Genomic DNA, 24,759 nt, shown 5'->3' on the forward strand with positions numbered 1-24,759 from the left:
TCAATGCAGCTCATTCATAGTAATATTAAAATAATTCCAGCAAAGAAGGCACACATGTTCTTTGCAATTAAATTGTTCTTTGTTAATAATCAGAGCAAAACATTATGATTCATTTCACAATTAGTTGCTAAGGTTAATGTTCTGTCAAAAATCAATAAAAGTGGTATCACATTCATAATTTTATAATCTGTCCTTAATAATCTGACATGTCATTTCAAGTCCACAGATTCTTATTTTTTGCATAGAGAGAGAATACTTGGCTAAGATCCCAACTTTTTTTATTATATTCAAAAGGATAGTAATTTATGTGCAGAGTTTTGGAACTATTTAGCTACTAATCTATAAACAGAAAACTGAAAATACATTAGTTACTAAGTAATGGAAGAAAGGAGTCTCACACCAGTTGTCAGTTTATAAGAAGTAGGAATCTAAAAGTGTCCTGGTTCTAAGTTTCCAAGCCAGAACACTAATAATATTCCAAGAAAGCCAAGCCTTTTGCCACTCCTATTGCTTAGGACTATCATTGTTATCTAGTCCTATCAATGTGATCTTCATATATACATGTATATGAGAACACTGTAATAATCCTATGAAAAAATAAGGTCTAGTATTCATGTAGAAGTGTAATATATTAGCAGCGTCTCCATTTTTTGACATAAATACATGGCAGGGTAATTCATTAAATCATGTTCATTCTCACTCTTTCAATAAAATACATTGCATTCTTTTCAAAGTATGATTATTTCCATATGACCTATTTTGTCTTCTCCACTGGCAAAATCCTACTGAATTTTTTTTCAGCTTTTTTTGATGCATATCAATCCTCTATTTGCAAAATTTTCTATTTTTGGGTCTATTTCCTGATTTCTTGTTATCCTCATTTTAATCTATTTAAAAGTGTTAGGCTCAAAGGAGCTAATAAATGGTGGTAAAACTGTACTTTATCATTCCTATATTCATTGGTGTTCTGTACCTCTGTAGAGGGATGGGAAAATATGGAAAATCTCTGTGATGTGATATGACATGACCATCTCAGGGGGAAGAGTAAAAGTTTCTCCATGTAAATATCCCTAAAATTCTTTAACAAAGGGATAATTAAGAAGAAATAGAATTCCAGTTCCTCTCAAATACAATACATTGGAGAAAAATTGGTAAAAGATTGATTCCAGTAATGTGGGTAGACTATAAACATTGCTTTGACTTACATGTCATCCTAGTAAAAGAAACCTCTTTCCTTTGACTTATTGACTTAAAAAACAAATATTTTATACCTCACAAAATCATTGGAAAGATTAAATGAAATATCAGATGTGTTAATCATCATCAAATATTAAAGCCTAAGTAAATCATACTTTCAAAAAATGTAATTTATACATCTAACAGCAAAGTTTGAATCAAATTCAAATCAAATACTCAGTTTTAAATAGACCACTCATTTTTCTTATGATTATTTAAGTTCTATTTCAAAGAATCAATATCAAGTGCACATATTAATAATTGATACTCAGGAAAAATGTTGAACACAAATGGATATTCTGCTTCAATATCATTAATTGTTAGATAACAGTAACCTAAAATCTGGGCCTCCCTGGTGGCACAAGGGGTTAAGTTGCAGCACTGTGAAGTTATCCACAGCCACTGCAACAGGAGTTCAATCCCCGGCCAGGGAGCTACCCACATGGTGCATCAGACCTCGCCTGTCTTGCCCGCTACTCCCCTCAGCAGTGTATTTCAGTCAATCTGCCTGTTCTGTTCCCCACTCTGACTCTGGTGAATCCTCTCATCCTCCCTCTTACCCCACACCTCTGGTCTGTATCCCAGTTCTTGTATGCATAAATTAAATCTTTTAAAAAAAAAAGTAACCTAAAATCATAAGGCAATGCATTCTTAGCTAAATGAGACACTTATAATGAGAACAATTATATTTGTTTATTTTCTCCCCATCTTCAATTCTTACCCTATTCTAGCATCATGTATAAAGTACCTGACTGTTTCTTAGACATTCCACTTGATTTTCTCCAAAGCTTCCTTTAGCTTTTGTAAAAGCAACAAAATGGCTGAAGTTTTGGATTTCAAATAGTAAATCCAAACAGAACTGGGAAAACATGAAGGTAAAGAATAATTTTTTTTAAAGCATATCTCTATACTGATGACTCATAATGAAAGGAAGGAAATAGAAGAGGATGACAGTACAGGAAGCTCTGTTGCTATGCAAGTTCAAGCAGGGACTGCCCCCCTGTCTGGAGATATTCTAAAACTACTGTCTAACACACCAGCAACTGGCAACATCTGGCAATTTGAAATTTAAATTAGCTAAAGTTAAAATGAAGTCCTTCAGTTGCCATATTTCAAATGTCCAAAGGACACATAGTAGCTAGTGCTACTACGATGAACAATAGAGTACAGAATAAATCCATCAGTGAAAGAAGTATCTCAGGCAGGGCTTCTTTTTTTTTTTTAAGATTTTTTTTTCAATAGAGGCATATTTTTATTTATTTGTTTGTTTGCTTGTTTGTTTGTTTATACATGCACTGGGTACAGTCAGAAGCGCGGGAGGGTGAGAGATTTCGCCAGAGCAGAGGGTAGAGCAGGCAAAAGGACCGAAGTACACTGCTGAGGGGAGCAGCGGGCGGCAGGAGAGGTCTGCGCGCCATGTGGGACCCTCCTCCGGTGGCCTGGGAGCAGCCGGGGATTGAACCAGCGCCGTAGAGGCCGTGGGCAGCTTCGTAACCCAGCGCTCTACGGCTGCGCCAGCGGGGAGGCCCCAGGCAGGGCTTCTTTAAGGAGAACTTTTTGACTGATGAACTTCCAAGTCTCATTTCTTATGACCTCAAAAATTCCTATGTGTCAAACACTAAAAAAATGCTTAACATGACAAAATATGGTCCCTGTACCCTTTTAAAATAAATAAATACTATAGTGTGTAATAAGTAACAGGACTATAAGTATACCTAGATTGCTTTACAGGAATAGGTTCTAAATCAGACTGGTGGAGAACAGCAAAAGGAAAGTTTTCAAGAAGAAGGTCAGATAAACTGGTTGTTGAAGGAGGGATAAGAATTGGTTAGAGAAGAGAAAAAGTGGTATATCTTCAAGGAGAAAATTTCTAATAAAACAAATAATGAAAAAAAAACCAGCATGGCACAGAATCCATAAGCTTCGGTATGTGAAAAGATAATAATAACTGGAACTGCAAATGAAAAGCCTTGATTCTCCATTTAAACTATAACTTTTGCTTACTTTAATGAGTCCAAGTGTCAGAACAGAAAATTCCTGGAGAGAATTTAAAAAGACAGACCTGCCTAGGCAGGTGCTACCCATTAATTTAACAGGTCATATTATTAAGTTAATTGGGGAATATCATAATTTTTAAGTCACTACCAAATCAGAAACTTACCCATATTTATATTCAATTATAATACATTCCAAAGACTTGAATGATCTGCTCCTTGGATTTATCTGCCAGTTTCCTTTTAAGTGCTCTAGTATAATTAAGAACTATATTCACATTGAAATGGAAGGAGTCAGTGTTGAACTATATATTTTTTTTCCTTATGATTTTAGTGTCAGAACCTCAGTGTATTTGAAAAGTTACGACTTTCTATTTTTTATTGTTTCCTCTGCCTTTTCTCCACTTCACCTTCTCCCAGTATTAAAATGTACAATCCACATCAATAATTACATAGTCAAAATTCCAGTAAAATAGTATTTATATCAGACAAGATAAGCAAGGCATATCAAAATATATATTTAATTTCTTTCACTTGTAAAATTCCTTCAAATAATTTGATACTCCTCACTACCAACAAAGGAAAAGAAGGGCAAGACATTTTTTCTTTTCTATTTAAAAATTTTTGTTAAAGTAATATTTATTTATAACATTATATAGATCAGGTATATAGCATTAACATTCGACACCTGTATTTTCTATATTATTATCACCATCAAAAGTCTAGTTTCCAGGCCTCCCTGGTGGCCTATCAGCAATATCACTAATAAGGCCAGAGTTCAATCCCCGGCCAAGGAGGGGATCCACATGGCACAGCAGGACTCTCCTATCTCACCTGCTGCTCCCCTCAACACTGTATTTCAGTATATCTGCCTGTTCTGTTCCCTACTCTGTCTCTAGTGAATCCTCTCACCCCCATGCCTCTGACCTACATACCTGTTCTTCTACACACACAAAAAAAAAAACAAAAAAAACAAAAACAGAAAAGTCTACTTTCCATCTTCTACATTACAATTCACCTCTTTTATCTAATTCACACACCTACCTTCCCCCTTCCCCTCTGCTATTTTGTTCTTATAGTCTGATAATTGATTATGTTTTATTTTGTTTGTTCTATTTCTTTAAATTGCATATACGAGTAAAATCACATATTATTTGTCTTTATCTGACTGACTTTTCATTTAGTGTAATACCCTCAGGGTCTATTCATGATGTCACCAATGGTAAGAATTCACCTTTTTTTTTTTTTTAATAGCTGAGAAGTATTCCATAATGGATAATACCCCATTCTTTTCCAATCATCTGTGAGTGGGTATTTAGGTTGTTTTGGAGGATGTATGTTTTCTAATTATTGTTTTCATACCCTTTAAATAAATACCCAGAAGTGGAATAGCTGGATCATACGGCATTCTCCACTTTTTGAGGAGTCTCCATACTGATTTTCATAGTGACTGCAGATAAAGGATATAAGGAATTATATCCAACTCCTTTCCCTATATCAGTGGAAACATGCATTCTAGAGAGTTGAAGAAGACCCGGATTTCAAGCCCTTAACCTCTCTGCAGATCACACTGACCCTCTTACAATGGCCTTATATTTTTGGAGCTGATTTGCCTTTGCAGATGACATGAAAAAGACATGCTTAAGAGAGATATGGAGAGCATGAACCACAGATTGAAAATGAAGCCCCATCACTCACCCACATGGGATCACTCAGGTCTGAGTCCTGCATGCGGATACAGTCCATGCTAATCTCAATCTTGTTTGTTGCACCATTTTCTGAAGGTTCATCCACAAAGTTCAAATCAATAGGTTGAACTGAACATATGGGCCTACCATAAAGGAAAAGCAAGTGTTAGCCATGGAAAATGATTAAAATGCCCTCCCCACCACACTATCAATTTGGTAGCAAAGAACTCTTTCTGTTTCAATCTTGTCAAGACTCAGTGACTGGAGTCAATTCTGTGGTCGAAACCTGGCTCAATCACTTACCAGAAGTGTAATCTCAGGAAGCTCAGATCTAAGTTCTATTGTAACAGGGTGGTCCCCAGGAAAGGGTGAGGTTCCAGGTTCCCTGCCCCACCCAAGGAAGGGTGGAGCTGAGCAAGAAGAGGAGAAGCTGCAGAGGAGACTGAGGAAGGAAGCTGGATGGAGCCAGAAGGAGACCTGGAGGAGGCGCATGGAGCCTAGAGACACATGAAGAAACTGCGCTTGTCTTTTGGTCGTGGACTAGGTGACACAGATGTGGGTGAGACCCGTGGGGAGGTGACAATGGCAGCTTTTATCTTGATGTTGATTTTGCTCTTTTCCTTCCGGGCTTGTCCAGTTGTTTGTGACCCTTTTCTGTGGGTCCCCACTGGAAGATGCTTTAGACTTGTAGCAGGCTTTGGGGCCTTGTTCTGGGCCGATCCCATATGGATGGAGTTTTACCCACGAGGGGACGGGTAACTTTGGGTGCTTCATTTAGAAACTAGATTCTTTGCCTTACCTGTATTGTTTCCTAGTTTTATTAAAGTTCCTTTTCATTAAAGTCTCCTATGTTTTGTGTTGATGCGGCGGATGGCAGAACCCATTTAGAATAGGCAGGTTTGCGGGGTTTGGGCTGCCCCTCTCCCTGTCCTATAACACTTTTTGTAAAATAAATCATGATCTTTGTCCTCATCAAGAATTGATGAGTAGAACACAGGATGAAATGGATGTATCAGAATAGAGTGTATTCGAAAGACTTTTCTTTAGGGTCCTCAGTTTTCTGATACTCTTCCACCTTCCTCTTAATTTACTCACTTATCTAACATGACCTTAATGAAGGAGATAAATAATCCTTTCTCTAGTAACTCACAAATGATCAACAAAGGTAGTGTTTCCCCCCCCCCCCCTCAGGGGATATTTGCATTGTAATAATAAACAAGACTCCTTAAGCCAAAGGAACAAATCTTAAATAATAGGGAGTCATTGGAGAAGTAATTTCCAGTTGGGCAGGAGAGTTCTTCTGGTCCTTTAAAATTTTACCACCTTGGAGTAACAATAATCCTTTGGTGTTTGAAATCGAATTAATCTCTCAATTTCAAACTCAAAGATACTGTTAAATAGGATTTTTTTTTTCCAACAATGTTAACTATTTTTACTGAGTTGAGTCTAGAAAGATTCCCCAGTAAGCAATATTCTGACGATCCAGCTACCTACTTATAATAGTTAAAATAGTTAACTATTCTAAAATAATGGTTAAAATACAACAAATAAAACTCGTAATAGTTAAAATACAACATTTTTTGCTTAGTTGATACTTACTGTTCCAGAAAATCCCAGATATGCTGGAAAACTTCTGGACTGAGGAATTCGCTTGTCTGTGTGCTCTGGGACATAGTGGATCGGTAATAACTTTCTTTCCAAGCGAAATGAGCTGGGGTTTCTACAAACCTTAAAAGAATAAAAAAAGAAACTAGGATTATATTCCCTGTATCTATAGCACTTACTATTAAAATTATAGCATATTCAATCAAGAAAAAATCAAGTGACTTTAAAAATCATACGGGGAATTTTTTAGAAGTTGCAAATTGTTTCTTCAGGCAGTGTCATGGACTCCACTTTATTACCAGATGACATCATTTATCAAAGTTTTTCTTTCCTAATTAATAATGTTAGTCTGCTCTTTCACTGTCCAATATCTATGTTCTACAGTTTTCAAAAAGAAAATAAACATTCCCTCATTAGCTCTGCAGCAAGCCTGACCTATTATTAAACTCATTTTATAAATGTCTCAACTGATTACCTGCCCATTTTGCCTCCAGCAGGTAAAAAGTAGAATCAGAAAACAGAAACAAGTTCAGAAAACTTAAATTTTACCTTTGGCATAATCACCTCTCTCATAACTACCATCTTAGCATCATGCCCAGGGACAACAAACTCAACCTTCTGGACCTACGTCTTATTCGTAATCACCAGTTACATACTTTAATGTGTGTGTGGGTGGTTTTTAATTGGAGTGCAGAATTCTCTGCTAGACTAAGGGACAAGCAACCATGTGAATATGTTGCAAATAGATGCTATTTCTGTTTGCTCCATTTTGTTGCTGGGTCAAGTTTGTGTTAAAAAAATTGTTAAACTTGCTCTCTGTATCTGCAAAGGAAAATATCAGTCTTCTCAGGTGATGCTGCCACCAAATCTGCATATTATCTACACAAATCATCTTAGTATGCAATTCATTGTGATTATCAGTAGACTAATTTTGTCCTAGGATGAAATTAGCTAAGCTCTTAATCATTACTGTTAATACTATAAAGTGTTAAATAAATAGTGTACTAGGATAGTCAATCATTTTAAAATTGCAAATGAATGCTCTGGTCTAGTTACATAATAGAAAGTAATTGCATTGGATTTATTGTTGATGATTCCCAAGCCTTACAGAGAAGTATATTAATTTTCTCAAGCCACACATGTACAGAACATTTATTATTTTCCAGGAGGCATAATGGACACTGGAAATAAAATGTGAATAAAACCATCTCACGCTCTAGAAGATCATGATGTGTAGAGGGTAAAACAGGAAAACAAACCTCTAATAAATGTAGTAAGAACAACACTATAAAATTATAAAGATGAAATATATCATGTTAAAGAAATAGTCTTAATTAAAGAGGAGAAACTGACCTTACCAGATAAAGACTTGTGGTATGAGTAAGCAGTTAATGGAAATAGCATAAATAAAATATTAAAATGGAAAACAGCTTGGTGTATATGAGGATATTACAAACATTATTCTATGGTAGTATTGTGTAGAAATTTTGGTCAGAGAATGGGGGAGCTTGAGAGGGGAGTAGAAACTTCTATGAGATATTAAAAAATAAAGCTTCAAGGGCCTCACTGGTGGCGCAAGGAATTAAGACACAACCTATGAGGCTGTCCACAGCTGTTGGTGAATTCTCTCTGGCCTATACCCCAGCTTTTGCATGAATAAATATTTTATTTTTTTAAACATTTATTTATTTATTTTATACAGGAATTGGGGTATAGGCCAGATGTGCAGGAGGGTGAGATGATTCACCAGAGACAGAGGGGGGAATACAACAGGCAGACTGATGAAATACACTGCTGAGGGGAGCAGTGGGCAAGGCAAGAGAGGTCTGCTGTACCATGTGGGACCCTCGCCGGCTGGCCAGGATTGAACTAGTGCTGCAGAAGCTGCGAACAGCTTCACAGTGCAGTGCTCAACTGCCTGCGCCACCAGGGAAGGCCCAATAAATTGAAAAATAATAATAATAATAATAATAAAGGTTCAATACTTCTAATGATTACTGAAGAATTTTTTTGCAAAGAGACTTGTATTCAAGTTTCAATATTTGACAGAAATTTACATAATTAAATAATTTGGGGAGTACACCTTCATATGTACTCATGCTTCATTCACCCTCCACCAGAGCACCAGTGTTAATATTTTATCACCTTCCCCATCTCTTCTGGTAACTTGGATAATTTTTCACAGAGTCTAAGAATTATTTTTGTCATGCTTTGCCACTTTTTTTCTTTGGTTATTTATATTCTGCAAAATGAGTGAAACTATCCAGTAACCAGTTTTCACTTTCTGATTTATTTCAATATAGCATAATCACCTCATGAGACATTCATTTTGTCTCCAAAGGCAGTATTTTCCATATAATTAAAATAGCTACATAGTATTTCATTAACTATATATATTCCATAATTTCATGATCCAGTCATCTGTCAACATGAATGCATAGAACTTTTTATATTAGTGTTTTTATATTCTTAGGTAAGTATCTAGGTATCTAGTAATGGCATTGCTGGAACATAGTATTTCCATTTTTTTTTTTTTTTTTTTAGTAATGGCCACACCGTTTTTCATAGAGAGTGCACCAAATTACGTTTCCATCAACAGTGAATAAGTGTTACTTTTTCTCCACATCCTTGCCAACATTTGCTGTTGTCAGTCTTTTTTCACATAGCCCATTCTCACAAGAGCAAAGTGATATCTCATTGTGGTTTTGATTCACATTCCCTTATAATAAGTGATGCTGAGCATTTTTTTCCATGTGCCTATAAGCCACCTGAATGTCTTCTGTGGAGAAGTTTCTTTAGCTCATTTTTTTTTTTGAATGGGATATTTGCTTTTGTGTTGTAAATTTGCATGATTTTTTTTTATGTATTTTGAAATTAGCCACTTCTTGATACATGATGTGCAAATATCTTCTCCCAGTCCATAAGTTGCCTTTTTGCTTTTGTGGTATTTACATTATATGAAGGTTTTTTAGTTTTAAATAGTCTCATTTGTTAAATTTTGCTTTTGTTTTCCAACACATAGATAAAAAATTATAAAAATAAACTAAATATACATGCACAAATAAGTAAAAGTAAAACTGAGAAATTGTAATCAGATTAGTTGATTGTGTTAATGTCAATATCCTGGTTGTGCTATTTTCCAGTTTTGTAAGATGTTATTTGCTGCTGAGGAAAAGCCTATGGATTTATTATAACTGTATGTGAATATACAATTATCTGAATATATTATCCTAAAAAGAAAAATTACCCTGGTTATCTACATTTGATTCAGTATACATAATAGGAAAATAGGTTCTACATGATCTTTAATTTAGCATTACATTAAAAGCATAGGTATCTTTGCAAAATACTTCATTTCTAAGAACTTTAGTTTCTTTATCTGAAGGTTAGAGGTGAAAAATAAAAGTTCTAAAAGTGAAAATAAACTTTATTTAGAAAATCTTCAAAAAGGAGTTGATGTTCGAAAAGAAATATAGCTCTCGGGGCCTCCCCGGTGGCACAGTGGTTGAGCGCTGGCTTGCAAAGCTGCCCGCAGCCTCTGCTGTGCTGGTTGGATCCCCCGCCACTGGGTGAGGGTCCCACATGGCGCTCAGACATCTCCTGCCGCTCGCTGCTCCCCATAGCGGTGTATTTCGTCAATCTGTCTGTTCTGCTCCCTGCTCTGACTCTGGTGAATTCTCTCACCCTCCCGTGCTTCTGACTGTAACCAGTGCTTGTACATAAATAAATAAATAAATCTTTAAAAAAAAAAAAAAGAAATATAGCTCTCACTATACACAGATGACATGATAGTATACATAGAAAATAAAAAAAAAACTGCTAAAAATCTATTGAAATAATAAATTAATACAGTAAAGTGGCAGTATACAAAATCAATATTTTCTGAAGCATAAAATTGATACAATTAATCATTAATTAGCTTTATTAATTATCCTTTAATTATTTAATATGATTGTTAATTATTAGTATTTAATATTGATAAATTTAGGAACTGTGGAAATATAATTTACAACATATGCCCATAATTTATGGGCAAAATAATTATTTAGGAGTTTGTTGTCCCTGTCTAGTTAAGAAAATAGGAGAATAATTGTGTGAAATGAGTAAATGGAATAAATACAATTGTTAATGAATGGTTAAGTCAGATATTGTTTATGTTAATAATGAAGGGAGAAGGAAAAGTCAAGGATGATTTCAAGTTTCCAATTTTCTCAGACTGAGTGGCTGATGAATCACTAACAATATCAGTAAATATAATTAGATGATCTGACCTGGAGAGAATGGAGACATGATGTGTTCAAATTGTATATCATGAAATACTAAGGCCCCTGATGCCTTCATGTGTTCACTAGATGTAAGGAGATGGTAGAACTCTAGACATTCCTCCTTATGCCATGAAGTTGGTGTATATGTGTCAGGATTCTGAACAAATGTTCACTTGAGGAAAAGGTTTTGATAAAAATTAAAAAAATAATCACTGGTTTGAAAGGGATCTTTAAGGTTTCTCTTTTGATCCACTATCCATTCCCATTCTCTGAATTATACATAAAGCATTATTGAGAGAAAGGAAGGAATGAGATTTACTGGTGCCAAAGGGCAGAAAGAAAGAGGTAAATGCTACCTGTCTCCCAAGTCATTGTCTTTGGGTGAATCTCAGTATCAATTTTCTTGTAGAACAATCACACTGTTCAAATAATTTTTTCAAACAAGTCACCCAAGGATATGAAGCCTAAAGTCAATGTTTTTTTCTTTCAACTTGTTTTTCCTGGATTAACTACACTATACACAATATAAAGAGAGAGAGAGAGAAAATAAAAAAAAGAAAAGACAGAGAGAGAGAACCCTGCTCTTTGCATAATTGACCTGAAAACACCAAGGGGTATCTGCTAAAAGTTTGCATTTTCTCTTGCTTTAACTGTTCTTCTCCTAAAGTCATCACTCAAGTCTACCTTACATTTAGTTTATTTCAATGCTCCATAAAAATATCCAAATCTTTAAAATTTCAGAGTTCAGAAATATTTTAGTTTTGTGAATGGGTTTTAGAACTAATACAATTTAGTGACTATCTGATTGCTTTTCTGAAAAGCCAAAATCTGAAAAGAACCGATTCACTCCATTCAACATAAACCTTACTCTCAATTCAATAAAAAAATAAATTGGGCCTCCCTGATAGCCTATGGGTTAAGTCTCAGTGCTATCGCTGCTAAGGTCTTAGTTTGATCTCTGGCCAGGGAGCTAACCCACATGGTGCAGCAGACCTCTCCTGTCTCACTGGCTGCTTCCCTCAGCAGTGATTTCAGTAAATCCACCTGTTCTGCTCTCCACTATCTCTCTGGTAAATCCTCTCACCCCATCCCCACCTCTGGCTAACACTCCAATTCTTCTACAGAAAAATAAATAAAATTTGTTAAAAAATAAATAAAAAATAAATTTATGCATCAAGTCTAATTTTCATGAATTACCTAACTCTTGGTCCCTTGTAGCAATTCTCATACTCATTTTCTGGATATATAAAGCCTCCTTATTCACCTTTCAGACTTCTAAACTGAGTAACACTAGAAATGTACTTTATACTATACAACATCCTGTAATACACTTAACAAAATAAAACAACATTTAGAAGTGATGCAGGCCAGAAGTTCATATAGGGTTCCCTAAACAGAGTGCAGTCCTGGTGGACATGATGTGGCACTGGGATCTCTAAAAGAGTAAACCTGTAGGGGCCTCCTTGCCACACCACTCATAATTGGGAAGATGGAGGTCACACTTGAGTCTAAACCTTGAGGATCACATAGAATGCCAAACATGGCTTTATCAACTTACTATCTAGTCTTGTTCCCTTATTTCATAAGAAAACTGATGATGTGCAGACCTGAAGATATTACCCAAGATCCGTGATGCTGGAGTATTGGCTATTAGAAGACTACTATTCAATTTGCTGGAAGTTTCCAAATGAGTTGTTAAATACAGTCACTTATAAACTTATTATTAAATAATATTAAAATTAAATTATATTAAAAATAAAGATTAACAAATATTAAGATTCATCAATTCCTATTTTCTCTGTTCCTGTAAGCCAGTGTTAAAAAGTGTGTAGTGAAATTGCTCAGATTAAAAAAAAAACCTTGTGAATTCATTGCTGCCCTTCTCTAATAAAACATTTCACCTAAAGTTTTTGGGTAAATTCTTATAGCTAGACAGATACAGACATACTATAATCAGAGATATATGGAAGACTTCATGTGAATAAAACATGATTTTTTTTAAGTTTTTCATAGTTTAGTGCCAGAAACAGAACATCAATGTTTGTCTAATTTTTACTTTTTGTCTTATCCTTTTTGATCTAACTCCTAATTTCCTACTGGACTGTGACCTTCATAAGGGCAATTAATCCAGTATGGATCGTTCATTTTGGTTTGTGCTCTACTTGTCTGGTGATTGACAGGAAAGAACTGCCATCAATTATAACAGGATTTCACTTTTCAGAGCCTGATTTTCCAGTTTACACATGACAATCTTAAGCTCAGAGAGGATAAGGAAGTCGTACAAGGTCACTCATCTAGTAAATGACAGCTCAAGGATTTAAATTTAAGATTGTATGACTTCAAAGCTCATGCTTTATTAAATTACTCATATGATTTCTAATTTTCATTCATCATAAAGGTTGGGTAACTTGAATTTTCTTTTGTAAAAGAACAAAATACCCTACTAGTTCTGTTTCATCATAATAGTCCTTTCTCCCCCTACAAAATGAGCAGGAAATTGTGTAAAACTAATTCTAATTAGTGAATCATATTTACAGAATATGTGGTCTTTTTGCAGCTTCTTAGTAACTGCCGAAGAAGCTGACTCTCAAATGTAGTATAAGAAAAACAGGTGTGGTTACAATTGCTGTCTAATAGGATGAGAACACTCAAAAAATTTGAGAATATCCACAACCATCAAATAAAATTGGCTTAAACATAGCTTTCGCTTCTTTCTCCATCCATTATCCAACCACCAACCCAATCAATCCAACAAATTAATGCTTTTGAATTAATTATCAACCTCTCCGGATCATTACTAGGATGTCTCTGGTTGGGATAAGGAACATTCCAGAATACACAATGCCTTTTATATTTTTAGTTCATCTGCATTCCCTTATTTTCATTTTACTATTATGTTTGTTATTATAACAATTATCATTATTGATTGTTAGGTTAGTTTTAAGGATGCCAAAGAACATCCTGATCTCTTCTAATAAAATGCCACTTTATTGCACAAAACAATGTCCAAGATCCTTGAAAGAGTAAATTTATTAGTGTCTGACATGCACTATTTGATAATTCCACTTCAAGAAAGTCACTCACAACATGTAAATCAAGTTCATTAACATCTTTCCTTTCCTAGAAATCTTCTCTTTTCAACTTCATGGCGAAAAATGAACAATTTTCCTTTTTTCTCTATTTACTCCAAAGTTAAATGTTTATGCCGGTTTCCCTCCTAGCAAACCCAATTTAAAGGGTAAAATGCTTTTAGCACACATTTTATGACTTAGAATTTTCAGTTTGCCACAATTTCAGCAACAAAGTGTCATGGCCTAGAAATTCCTATTTCATGTTATTGAACCTATAAACTAAATTCTTTTTTTCTTTTTTTTATTTTATATATATTTTACATTATTTTTTCCTTTATGTACAATGCATGCTTTCTCCTCTCAGGTGTAGTCCCCACAAAATTCCCGCCACCAAATCACCTGTGCAACATTGCCATAGCCCCCTACGCAAGAACATATTCTTTGTTAAAGGAAATGGAAGAAGACACAAAGAAATGGAAAGACATCCCCTGCTCATGGATCGGAAGAATTAACTATCAAAATGGCCACCCTACCAATAGAATTTTACACATATAAACTAAATTCTTAAAAACATTTAACATTTCTTTCTCCTTCATTCTAGCATATTTTGTTGATCTCTCTTTTACTGATTTTTTTTAAGTTTATTTTTTTAGTTTTTTTTTAGATTTATTTATATTTATTTATACAAGCACTAGATACAGTCAGAAGCACGGGAGGGTGAGAGAATTCACCAGAGCGGGGAGCAGAGCAGGCAGAAGGACCGAAGTACACTGCTGAGGGGAGCAGCGGGTGGCAGGAGAGGTCTGCGCGCCATGTGGGACCCTCCTCTGGTGGCTGGGGAGCAGTCGGGGATAGAACCAGTGCTGCAGAGACTGCGGGCAGCTTCGCAACCCAGCGCTCAACCGCTGCGCCACCGGGGAGGCCCTACTGATTTTTTTTTTAAAGATTTATTTATACAAGAACCGGGGTACAGGCCAGATGCATGGGAGGGTGAGAGGATTCACCAGAGACAGAGCGGGGAACAGAACAGGCAGACTGACGAAATACACTGCTGAGGGGAGCAGTGGGTGAGACAGGAGAGGTCTGCTCACCATGTGGGTTGCTCAGAGGCCGGCGGGGATCAAACCTGTACTGCAGAGTCTGTGGACAGCTTCACAGTGCTGCACTCAACCACCTGCGCCACCAGGGAGGCCCTGACCTCCCTTTTACTTTCAGAAGCCTTTTCTCTGTTGACTACCACCTTTCTTAAGACCTGGTCGCCCACACCTTGCTCTGCCATAGCCCTTTGCTGTGCACCCCTATCATCAAAGTTCTGCATTTTTCCCACCAACTCACCAATTTTTTGTTTTAAGGGAGTGACCTTTTCTTTTCTCAAGTACCAAATCCTCCACTTCATATTTTGTGCCCCACCTTTACCCCTAACTAGTTATATTCTTACAAGGAATGCTTTCTCTGACTATCATCCCCTTCAAGGTCCCCATTCCAATGAGCTTTCTTCCTATCTTCATGTTATTTGTCAGCATTCTCTCCTAACCCATGTATGACCAGTCTTCTCCAAACAGCTTTTACATCAGTTCACTCCTTTCCTAACTCAAAATTTATAATCACTCATCTTTATTTCAAGGCCAAAACCTAATCAGATCTTGTCCTCCACCCCCTTTATTACTTTGGACATATCTTCTTTTCCAAATTATTCAATCAGTTGTGCCCCATAGATTGTTTTCAAAAGTCTTTTCAAATTATGACCTCTTAAATGCCAGAATCTTCTCCCCACTCACATTCTTTATATTTACCAATGTCTAGCACAATGCTGATCCCCTAGAAAGTCTACAGACAAAATGCTCATATCCCACCAAAATTCATATGTTAAAACTTAATCCCCAAAGTGATGGTATTTGGAGGTGGGGACTTTAGGTGGTGATGAGCTCATGATGGTAACACCCTCATGAATGATAACTTGGGAGCTTTAGTGAATTTGGACCCTGTGTGTACTTAACTATATCCTTTTCCTAACCCTACTCACAAAATTTCTAAGGCCTCAATATTAATTATTGCCTAAGTTCTATTTTAGAGATGTGAGGAAATTATGGTCATGAACAATCAAGAACTTCTACATTATAGCCTCTGGAAGACATCTAATAAATAACACCCAATAAGAGAGATTCTGATACAGTAATGAGGCATTCATAAACATTTGTTCAATACATGGATGAATGAAAGGCCTTAGCCCTCAGAGACTGACAGGGTTTGTGTACAAATACAGGTTGTGTTGACTCTAAAGTCTATGGTTTTTTGTTTGTTTGTTTTTTTGATAAAGCACAATGACCTCTGTAAGGAGGGAAGTGAATACTTTGCAACAATAAGAATTCAGTGAATATTTAAAACCAAGCATAAGAACCAAGAGGTACACCCAGAAGTCCCTGAAGATTTTGCTGTGATGACCCAACCCAGAATGTAGGGTTGTTGAGTCATTCAGGGACACTTATTCTTGGTTTAAAAAGAGACACAGTATTCTTGGTTTAAAAAGACAGCAAAGTATGCTTTATTTTCAGAAATATCCAGAATGACATAGTTCTTAAGGGATCTTGGTAGATAAGTTTTGTTTTTACTAACTAATCTTGACAATGTTGGTTCCTTTCTGATGAGCACCACATTTTGTCTTATAATACAATTTCTAATATACTTGTTGGTTCTTGTAGATAAGAACCTCATTTTTTTTTTCAGTTTCTGGTCTTTGTGACATCATAGTCTAGTATGGTACCTGGCTACAAATAACTGTCAAAGTAAAAGGAAACATTTGGAATATTGAAAACACATAAGGATGACAATAGCTATAGAAGAACCTCAGTTAACATTTGATTGCTTCTACGAGCAAGATTCTCTGCAATGTGCCTGGCATGCATTGCTTTCCCAGCATCCAATGATGTAGATATATATTGTTCCATTTTGAAGATAGAAAACTGAAGCTTACTAATTCACTTCAAGATTAATTGTAATTAGGAGGATGGCAACTGACTCTTTATTAAGGATTTGGCTTCAGAGTCCTTTGCCCGTTATTTATGAAGTCAATGGTTTTGGATAAATTATTCAGCCCTCTCAAACTCAATTTCCTCAAATTTGTCAGCACAGAAAAGAGAACAGAGCCTATCCCACATGGAGAGGGAAGACCTGGAATCCTCAACAAATGGTTACTCCACTTCCCCAGCAAGGGGCAGTAGGTGTCACACTTTTAAGTTTTACAGAATCACGTGGTCTGCATTTTGACTATATAGAGTCCCTCTCTACCATCAAGAGACTCATTTTTAGACATATCTGGACTGAGGCCCAGGAATCTGCACTTTAAAGAAAATACACATGAGAACACAAGACTCTTGGATTGAACTAAATTCTAATCATTTTGGAATGTTTCTTAAAAATAGAATTCCTCCACAGAACATTTTCTCCATACATCCATCCTCAAATAGGCACTATATCACAGTATTGTTCACTTTGATGTCTTCTTATCAGTTTAATTAAATAGTATGGTATAAAAACTACAGTTAACATTAATTTTATTATTAAGCATACTACACACTAGGCAATACTGTAAGCGCCTTCTGGATATCTGTTCATTTAATCTGCCCAACTACCCAGGAGAAAATGAGACTATATTAATCCTTATTATGTAGATGAGGTATCTGAGACACAGAGGGCATAGGTAACTTCCCCAAAGGTACACACTTCATAAATGAGGGTAACAAAGATGCAAACCCAGCAGGCTGGCTCTAGAGTCTCTACTGACTCTCCCAGGAATGGAGAGAGGTCAGAGAGCCAGCTCACAGGCCTGATGCCTGCACAAGCTGCAGTCTTGGGCAAGTCCTGGGATTCAAGTTTCTCTATGAGGTGAGGAGATTGACTCCAACAATACCCAAGGCCCTCTGGTCCAAAGATTTTATCATTCATTTCACAGTAGACTTTTGACCTTGTTATCTGATAGACAAAGGCCCTAGAATTGCTGGCAGATACATTCCCATTCCTAGAATGGCCCCATTATTTTTTCTTTACCTGACAATTCAAAAAACTTCCTTCTGAGTCATTGGTCCTTTGTCTTTCCTTCCTGCTGAAGAGACCAAATGCAATTCAGGCTAGAGATGGGAGATCTGTCTTCACACATTTCCTTTTAAGCCCGCCTGTTTTCCCTTAGTCAGCTTCCAGAGTGTTTCCACCTTTGCCTCTTTGAACCTCATTACTTTCCAAAGAGACCCACCAGCTTCTTATCCCACCTTCCCTATTCTGCTCCTGAGCAATGGCACTCTCCTGACCTATTTCAAACTCAGTAGTACCTCCCAAGCTGTCTTGCCTCCTGCTCCATCCTGGTGCTATTGTCCCATCCCAGGCTTCAATCTCAGACTTCTTTCAAGCTCATATTTCTCAAGTCTGGCTATACATTAGAATTCTTGGGATGCTTAAAATATGGATGATGGGGCACTGCCACAAACCAATGAAATCTAAATTTTGAGGAGTGGGCTAAGGACAGGAGTGTTATATAAAAGGTTACAGGTTACACTAGAGATTCTAAGGGTGGCACAGTTTAAGGACCATTGTTGTCTGGCCCTCTGATTCCCAAGTGGGAAGAATAAGAGGATCAAAGTCACCTGGGCAGCTGACTACTACTCATTACCAAGGAGGGAAGTCTGGGCATGTGAAACAAACAAGAAGACACCTTCAGATAGTTTGGAGAAACCCCTTTATGAAGCAAAGTTTTACCTGAACCTCTAGAGCAAGATGAGTCACCAAATCACGCACCTGAACAGAATACCCCAAGGCTTCTCATGGTATCCTACATCAAGTTATTATTTTTAATCATGAAAGGCAAAGCAGAGGGAAAAGTTACCTCACAGTAAGAGCCACAGTCTTTTTCCTCTGTCTGGATCAACTGGCTAGGTAACTCTGGGGGAATCCCTTTTCCTCTCAAGTCTTCATTTTTCCCTACCTGCAAAGAAAGATTACTACATAATCACTAAGCTTCTATCCTATTTGATTATTCTATCATATTAAGGTGTACAACCTGTTGTTCCACAACTGTTACACAGAACCAGTTCTTTCTGCATTCAAAATGTTGAGACAAACCTCCTGATTCCTGGTGAAGGCTGCCCCTTTAAAGCCAGTGGCAGGGCTGCAAAGGTTTCTTCAGACTTCCTTTCTATACCAAGCATTATTTCTGCCCAAACTTCAGTTTAGCCTACAGAATCCCCAAAATGAGTTTCCCTGCTAGTGCTCACTCAGCAATCTCATCATTTCTGCAGGAAATTCTGCAGGCCTCCCACCACCTGCAGGCAGGCCTCCTTCTGGAACTAGGGGGACTGACCTTGTTTATCCCAGGCCCTCTGCTCTCACCTCTCTTGCCTTGCTATGATGCTCTGAAGGTGGTAAAAGTATGTTCTTAGTGTGGCCTTGGGAGCTTTACTCATTTTTTTTTTCTTTCTTAGTGTAAGATGGCCACGTCTGTTAGCAAATGCTGGCGAATGAATGTGCAGCAAAGTAGCCAAAGTCTCCCCTTTTCCACTCCCTGCCAGCTTTCAGTCTACTTTATAGAGGCACTATCTAAAGGTGATTTTAACTTACAATGATGTTCTTTCTATGCCGTGTATGACTGTGTGTGTACATGTTTTCACAGTTGAAACTCACTTAAGCTAATGAGAAGAATGCAAATAATAAAAAGTAATATTTGATAAGATGAATAAGTATAGTTCAGAATGTTCAAGGGCTTTACCCTGACCTTTGGGAGTGAAGATTCTCCTTCTTTTCCCTTGTTCTTTGAATCTTCAACTTGGGAATAGGGGAAGGAGAAAAGAGAAAAACACATTTAGCAAGGGTATTTTAGTCAATCTACAAGTAAAGTTCTCTGAGTCAGAGTTGACAGGGAAAAACTTTATGGGTTGGACTTATTGGGGCAGGAAGGTTTGGTGGAAGAGAAATTAACAATCTCATGTGTGAAAACAGAAGAGAAAAATAAAGAAGAAAGGAACATATTACTCCTTCCAGAGACAAAGAACCATTAACATTTTGAAAGAGTCATTTTTAATGAGGAACATTCTTATTTTTTATTATCTTCTTTAAGATTTATTTATTTATGCATACAAGAGCTGGGGCACAGGCCAGAAGTGGGGGGGTGGGGTGAGAGGACACACCAGAGACAGAGTAGGGAACAGAACAGGCAGACTGACTGAAATACACTGCTGAGGGGAGCAGCGGGTGAGACAGGAGAGGTCTGCTGTGTCATATGGGTAGCTCCCCTGCCGGCGGGGGATCAAACTCGTGCGGCAGAGGCTGCAGACTGCTTCATAGTGGTATGCTTAACCCATTGCGCTGCCAAGGAGGTCCCAGAAAATTCTTATAAATGCTATTTCACTCTTACCACCTAGACAACAAACCCAAGCTCATTACAGATTAAGTGGTTTGCAAAACATGATAATATCAAAGACACTCATCTACATTTCAGGAACAGAGATCATAAAAAATGTTAATAGAGAGAAGAGGCATAAGTCCATAGAAAAAGGCCCTCAAAGGAAATCTGACTCAAGAAAGATGAATAATCTCAGATAAAACATGGATCTATCACTGCCACCCCTAAAAACTACTGTTGCTTGTTTCTATAATACATTTTTTAGAGCACAGTCATCTCATTTGCTCTCTTGAGAATCTAGCTGCTTTCCCATCACGGTGGCTTAGCGAATAGTTAAGACTGAAACTGCATGGCTTGCAAAGTTAGAAATATTTATGGTTTAACCTCTTATGAGAAAAGTTTGTGCACACTTGTCTAAGAAATAAAAACGTAACTGGTTAATTATGCATACTTCAAATTACTAAGGAGAGATGGGGTGTGTTGGTCAGACAAGAGAAATGTTTAAAAAATGACTTGAAGTATTAAAAAGATTTTTAGGGACCTTCCTGGTGACACAAGGGGTTAAGATGCAACCTATGAAGCTATCCGCAGTCTCTGCAGCACAAGTTCGATCCCCGGCCAGCGAGAGAGCTACCACATGGCGCAACAGACCTCTTCTGACTTGCCCGCTGCTCCCCTCAGCAGTGTATTTCAGTCAGTCTGCCTGTTCTGCTCCCCACTCTGTCTCTGGTGAATCCTCTCACACCCCACAACTCTGGCCTATACCCCAGCTCTTGTATGAATAAATAAATAAATAAATAGACTTTTAATAAATTAAGTGCGAAAAGAACACAGTTGAAAGTGGGATTTGTGGGAGCATAATTTAGAGAGAACAGATCAAACATCATGGATGCTGCAAAACAGAATAATTCAAAGCAAGATGGGGTTTTCCAAAAGGAGCTACACTGAGTTTTCAAATAGTGGACATGTGAGTGCCTAGAAAGGAAAGGTATGACTATAGGGAGCAGCATGGTTTCCCAAAGAGCAGGTCCTCTCACTTCCACCAAACTAATTCAGAATACTGGTTTCTCCCTCTTGTGTCTTGAGCGTTATCTTGGCCACCATTTTCTTCCATGAATCCTTTCCAATGTTGGTAACCACCAAATGTCATTGTCTGCACCTGAGAGACACCGAGTTCCTCACACAGCACACCCAGGCAAGAGATATCCATGCATCCTCATCCTCTCTCAATTTATGAAAAATATTCCTATCTTCCAAAGTATTTGCAACAAGTGCCTTTGCTTTAGTAAATGAGTCAACATAAATTTCAAAAGTTATTTCCATCTGTCAATGAGACAATTCAGTCTCACATTCAGTTTCTCTGCCCCACCCCACCCCCATGGAAAACCAAATCAGTTAATTGGTTAACTTAAAAAAAAAAAATTATATCTCTTAAGCCATTTGACTATCCTAACCAGTGCTCATGAAATTTCTAAGTGAGATGGCAAATGTCTTCATGTGGAGTCTGTTTAGTGTTACTTATACAATACTCTCAGGTTTATTTTTCCATGAATTTCATTCTAAAACAAACATAAGATCACTCCTATTCCAGGCATATGTGTGCTCTTTGATCACGACTGGCACACTGCAAAGTTGTCCCTGAGAATTTCCTCCAGGCACTTGGTGATCAGTGTTTCTAAAGCTCATTCCTAGTAGATGTTTGTGACAGATCCTTGAAGTTTATTCTGTTACAGATGAGCACTTTCTGCTTTTACCAACATGCATTCCCTTTTCAACATAGCTTCCTCTTATGTTGTTCTCTGTCTTTTACAATTTTTAATGTCAGCTTCCTGGAGCCTGAGGGAAAGAGCAGATTACATAACAGGCTTTCTCCCTTACCCACATGAACACATCATTACTTAATTCTATTCCTTGCATATTGTATATTTCCGATCATTGCTAATTCTTTGTCTTCTCTTTCTAAGTTCAGAGTAAAGACTGACCTTTGGAAGCTGATTCCATTTCATACAAGAAGAAAAAAATAAACAGAAAATGATACTAAAGAAAAGGACATATCCGGTGCACAACAGATATCAGGGCTGACTACCAGAGTTTCAAGAAGCAATGAACAGTTTAGGAATTAGAAAGCATGGTTACTTTTGACTAATGAGACCAACTCATTGAAACACTGTAAGCCTGATTTCAGGCATTCTCTGAAATATCTGTTCTGTAGATCTTTGAAGTGATATATTAGTGTTTTGAACTTAGAAAAATTCAACTTCAACATTTTTTATAAAACAAAAGTTATACTTACAGCTAAAAAATAGCCAAGTTGTTCTCATTTCCCATTCGTTTGGGGAGCAGTCAAGTGCTATCTGTAATTATGTTCCTCTATTTTAGTTATCGAAAGGATTTGATTTATTGCTGCGAGTATTGCATGAAATGTTATCTTAAAAAAATACATAAAATAAAAAGGTGAAGACTGAGTCAAGGAAAGAGGGAAAATAAATATATTTCACAAAAAGGGACCGATCTAATAGAATTAAAGGTGATGAATCTGAAGGCCTATCACAGAATCACTGAGTGCTGATTAGGAACACGCATTTTGAAATAGTGATTTTGTTATACTACAGATCCATGTTTGACCTGGAATAAGTTATTTAGGTTTTCTAAGCCTCAATTTTCTCATTTGGAGAACAGGGATATAAACACCTAATGCACTATGCTGCTGTCTAGTACTCTGCCTGGAAGGTGCTCAACTGAAGGTAGATAATGGTTATCAATTTTTTTAAGTGTGATTTTATTTATTTTTTATATTTTTTTATTTTACATCATTGTTCATTTTTTAAAATTATTTAATAAATTTTATTTTTATATTCCCTATACAATTGCAACCCCGTTATTTTGAACCCAATCCTCCCCTCCCCGCTCCACACCCCCCATAGAGTGTCTCTGGTTCATAGTTTATTGTTGATTTTGATTTTCACTTTCTTATAGTTATTCATTTTCCTGGTCCCTTATTTAGCTTTTCTAGATTCCTGCTATGAGTGAGACCATCCGTTATTTTTCTTTTTCTTTCTGGCTTATTTCACTGAGCATGATCCCTTCCAGCGCCATCCATGTTGCTGCAAATTGCCTGTGGTTATCTTTTTTGAATGCTGAGTAATATTCCATGGTGCATATGTACCACATCTTCTTGATCCAGTCATCTATTTTTGGGCATTTGGGTTGTTTCCAAAGGTTAGCTATTGTAAACAGTGCTGCTATAAACAGGGGTGCAGGTGCTCTTTGGAATTGATGTTTCTGTGTCCTTTGGGTAAATACCTAGGAGTGGAATTGCTGGATCATATGGAAGTTCTATGTTTAGTAAGTCCAGAAATCTCCACACAGCTCTCCATAGTGGTTGGACCAGTTTGCACTCCCACCAACAGTGCAGAAGAGTTCCTTTTTCTCCACAACCTTGCCAACATTTGTTGTTGCTAGTTTTTTTTTAATATGTGCCATTCTCACTGGTGTAAGATGGCATCTCATGGTAGTTTTGATTTGCATTTCCCTGATTACAAGTGATGTTGAACATTTTTTCATATGCCTGTTGGCCATTTGCCTTTCCTCTTCAGAGAAGTTTCTTTTTAGCTCTTCTGCCCATTTTTTGACTGGATTATTTTCTTTGTTGTTGCTGAGTCTCATCAGCTCTTTGCAGATTTTTGTGATCAGTCCTTTATCATTAGTGTTGTGTGCAAAAATGTTCTCCCAGTCCGTGGGGTTTCTCTTTGTTTTTGTTATTGTCTCTTTTGCTGTGCAGAAGCTCTTTAATTTGATGTAGTTAATGGTTATCAATTTTCCCAACTGTGTTCTAAAGTGAAATTCCCATATCCCCCAGCATGAGTCACAGGAGATACAATGAGGAGCAGTGTCCAGTTTCTGGGAGCCTCAGTAATCAGAGACTTACAATTATTTCTAATTTTATGGTCTCTTGATTTTTTTAATAAAAGAAAAACAAACAAACCGAGTTCCTGCAGAGAAATTTATACAGTGATAAATCTTTGCTATTCCACACTAATATTCATTGTGGTTTATGTAAAGAACCCAAATTCTTCACATGGCTAGCTGTTCTAATTTCCAGCATCAAATTCACATGCCATGGTGGCTGGACCAAAAACCACCTAGGGATGATCTCACACTCAGTGCTTGGAACTTATTAAGAGTACTGAGTCATTTATTAATTTATTATCAATGGCAGCATGTAACTGCAAAAATATGTGTGTGTGGTGTATATATATGTGTATATATGTGAATCTATCTCTCCTCCCTCTCTCTCTCTCTCTCTCAGACACCTAGTAGTTTTTGGTGTTCATCAAGGTCTATTCCTGGGAATACCATCTTCTAGCTGACCAGAATATACTCTCCACGATCCATTTTTTTTCAGAAGAAAAAAATGACGACAGTGAAAAAATAAGTGCTTTAATCTCAAAACAAATGCTGTAATCAAACTTTATTTCCCACACAAGGGCTTATGAGGCTATTTCCTCTCAGACA

The 24,759-nt window shown here is 37.0% G+C and overlaps 1 protein-coding gene across 4 annotated transcripts in view; it reads right to left on the reverse strand.

Moving 5' to 3' along the window:
* The window catches only part of TP63 (tumor protein p63), a gene marked incomplete at both ends in the record, with an annotated part of 199,268 nt that overhangs the window by 129,417 nt on the left and 45,092 nt on the right, over positions 1 to 24,759 (reverse strand). For all 4 annotated transcript variants that reach the window (XM_084231727.1, XM_084231726.1, XM_084231732.1 and 1 more), the window contains 2 exons: positions 4,929 to 5,061; positions 6,518 to 6,646. In XM_084231727.1, the coding sequence (XP_084087853.1) occupies positions 4,929 to 5,061; positions 6,518 to 6,646 (262 nt within the window). The remainder of the gene's footprint in view (positions 1 to 4,928; positions 5,062 to 6,517; positions 6,647 to 24,759) is intronic.

Source organism: Talpa europaea (genome assembly GCF_964194135.1).
Source record: "Talpa europaea genome assembly, chromosome: 4".
Taxonomy (NCBI): Eukaryota; Metazoa; Chordata; class Mammalia; order Eulipotyphla; family Talpidae; genus Talpa; species Talpa europaea.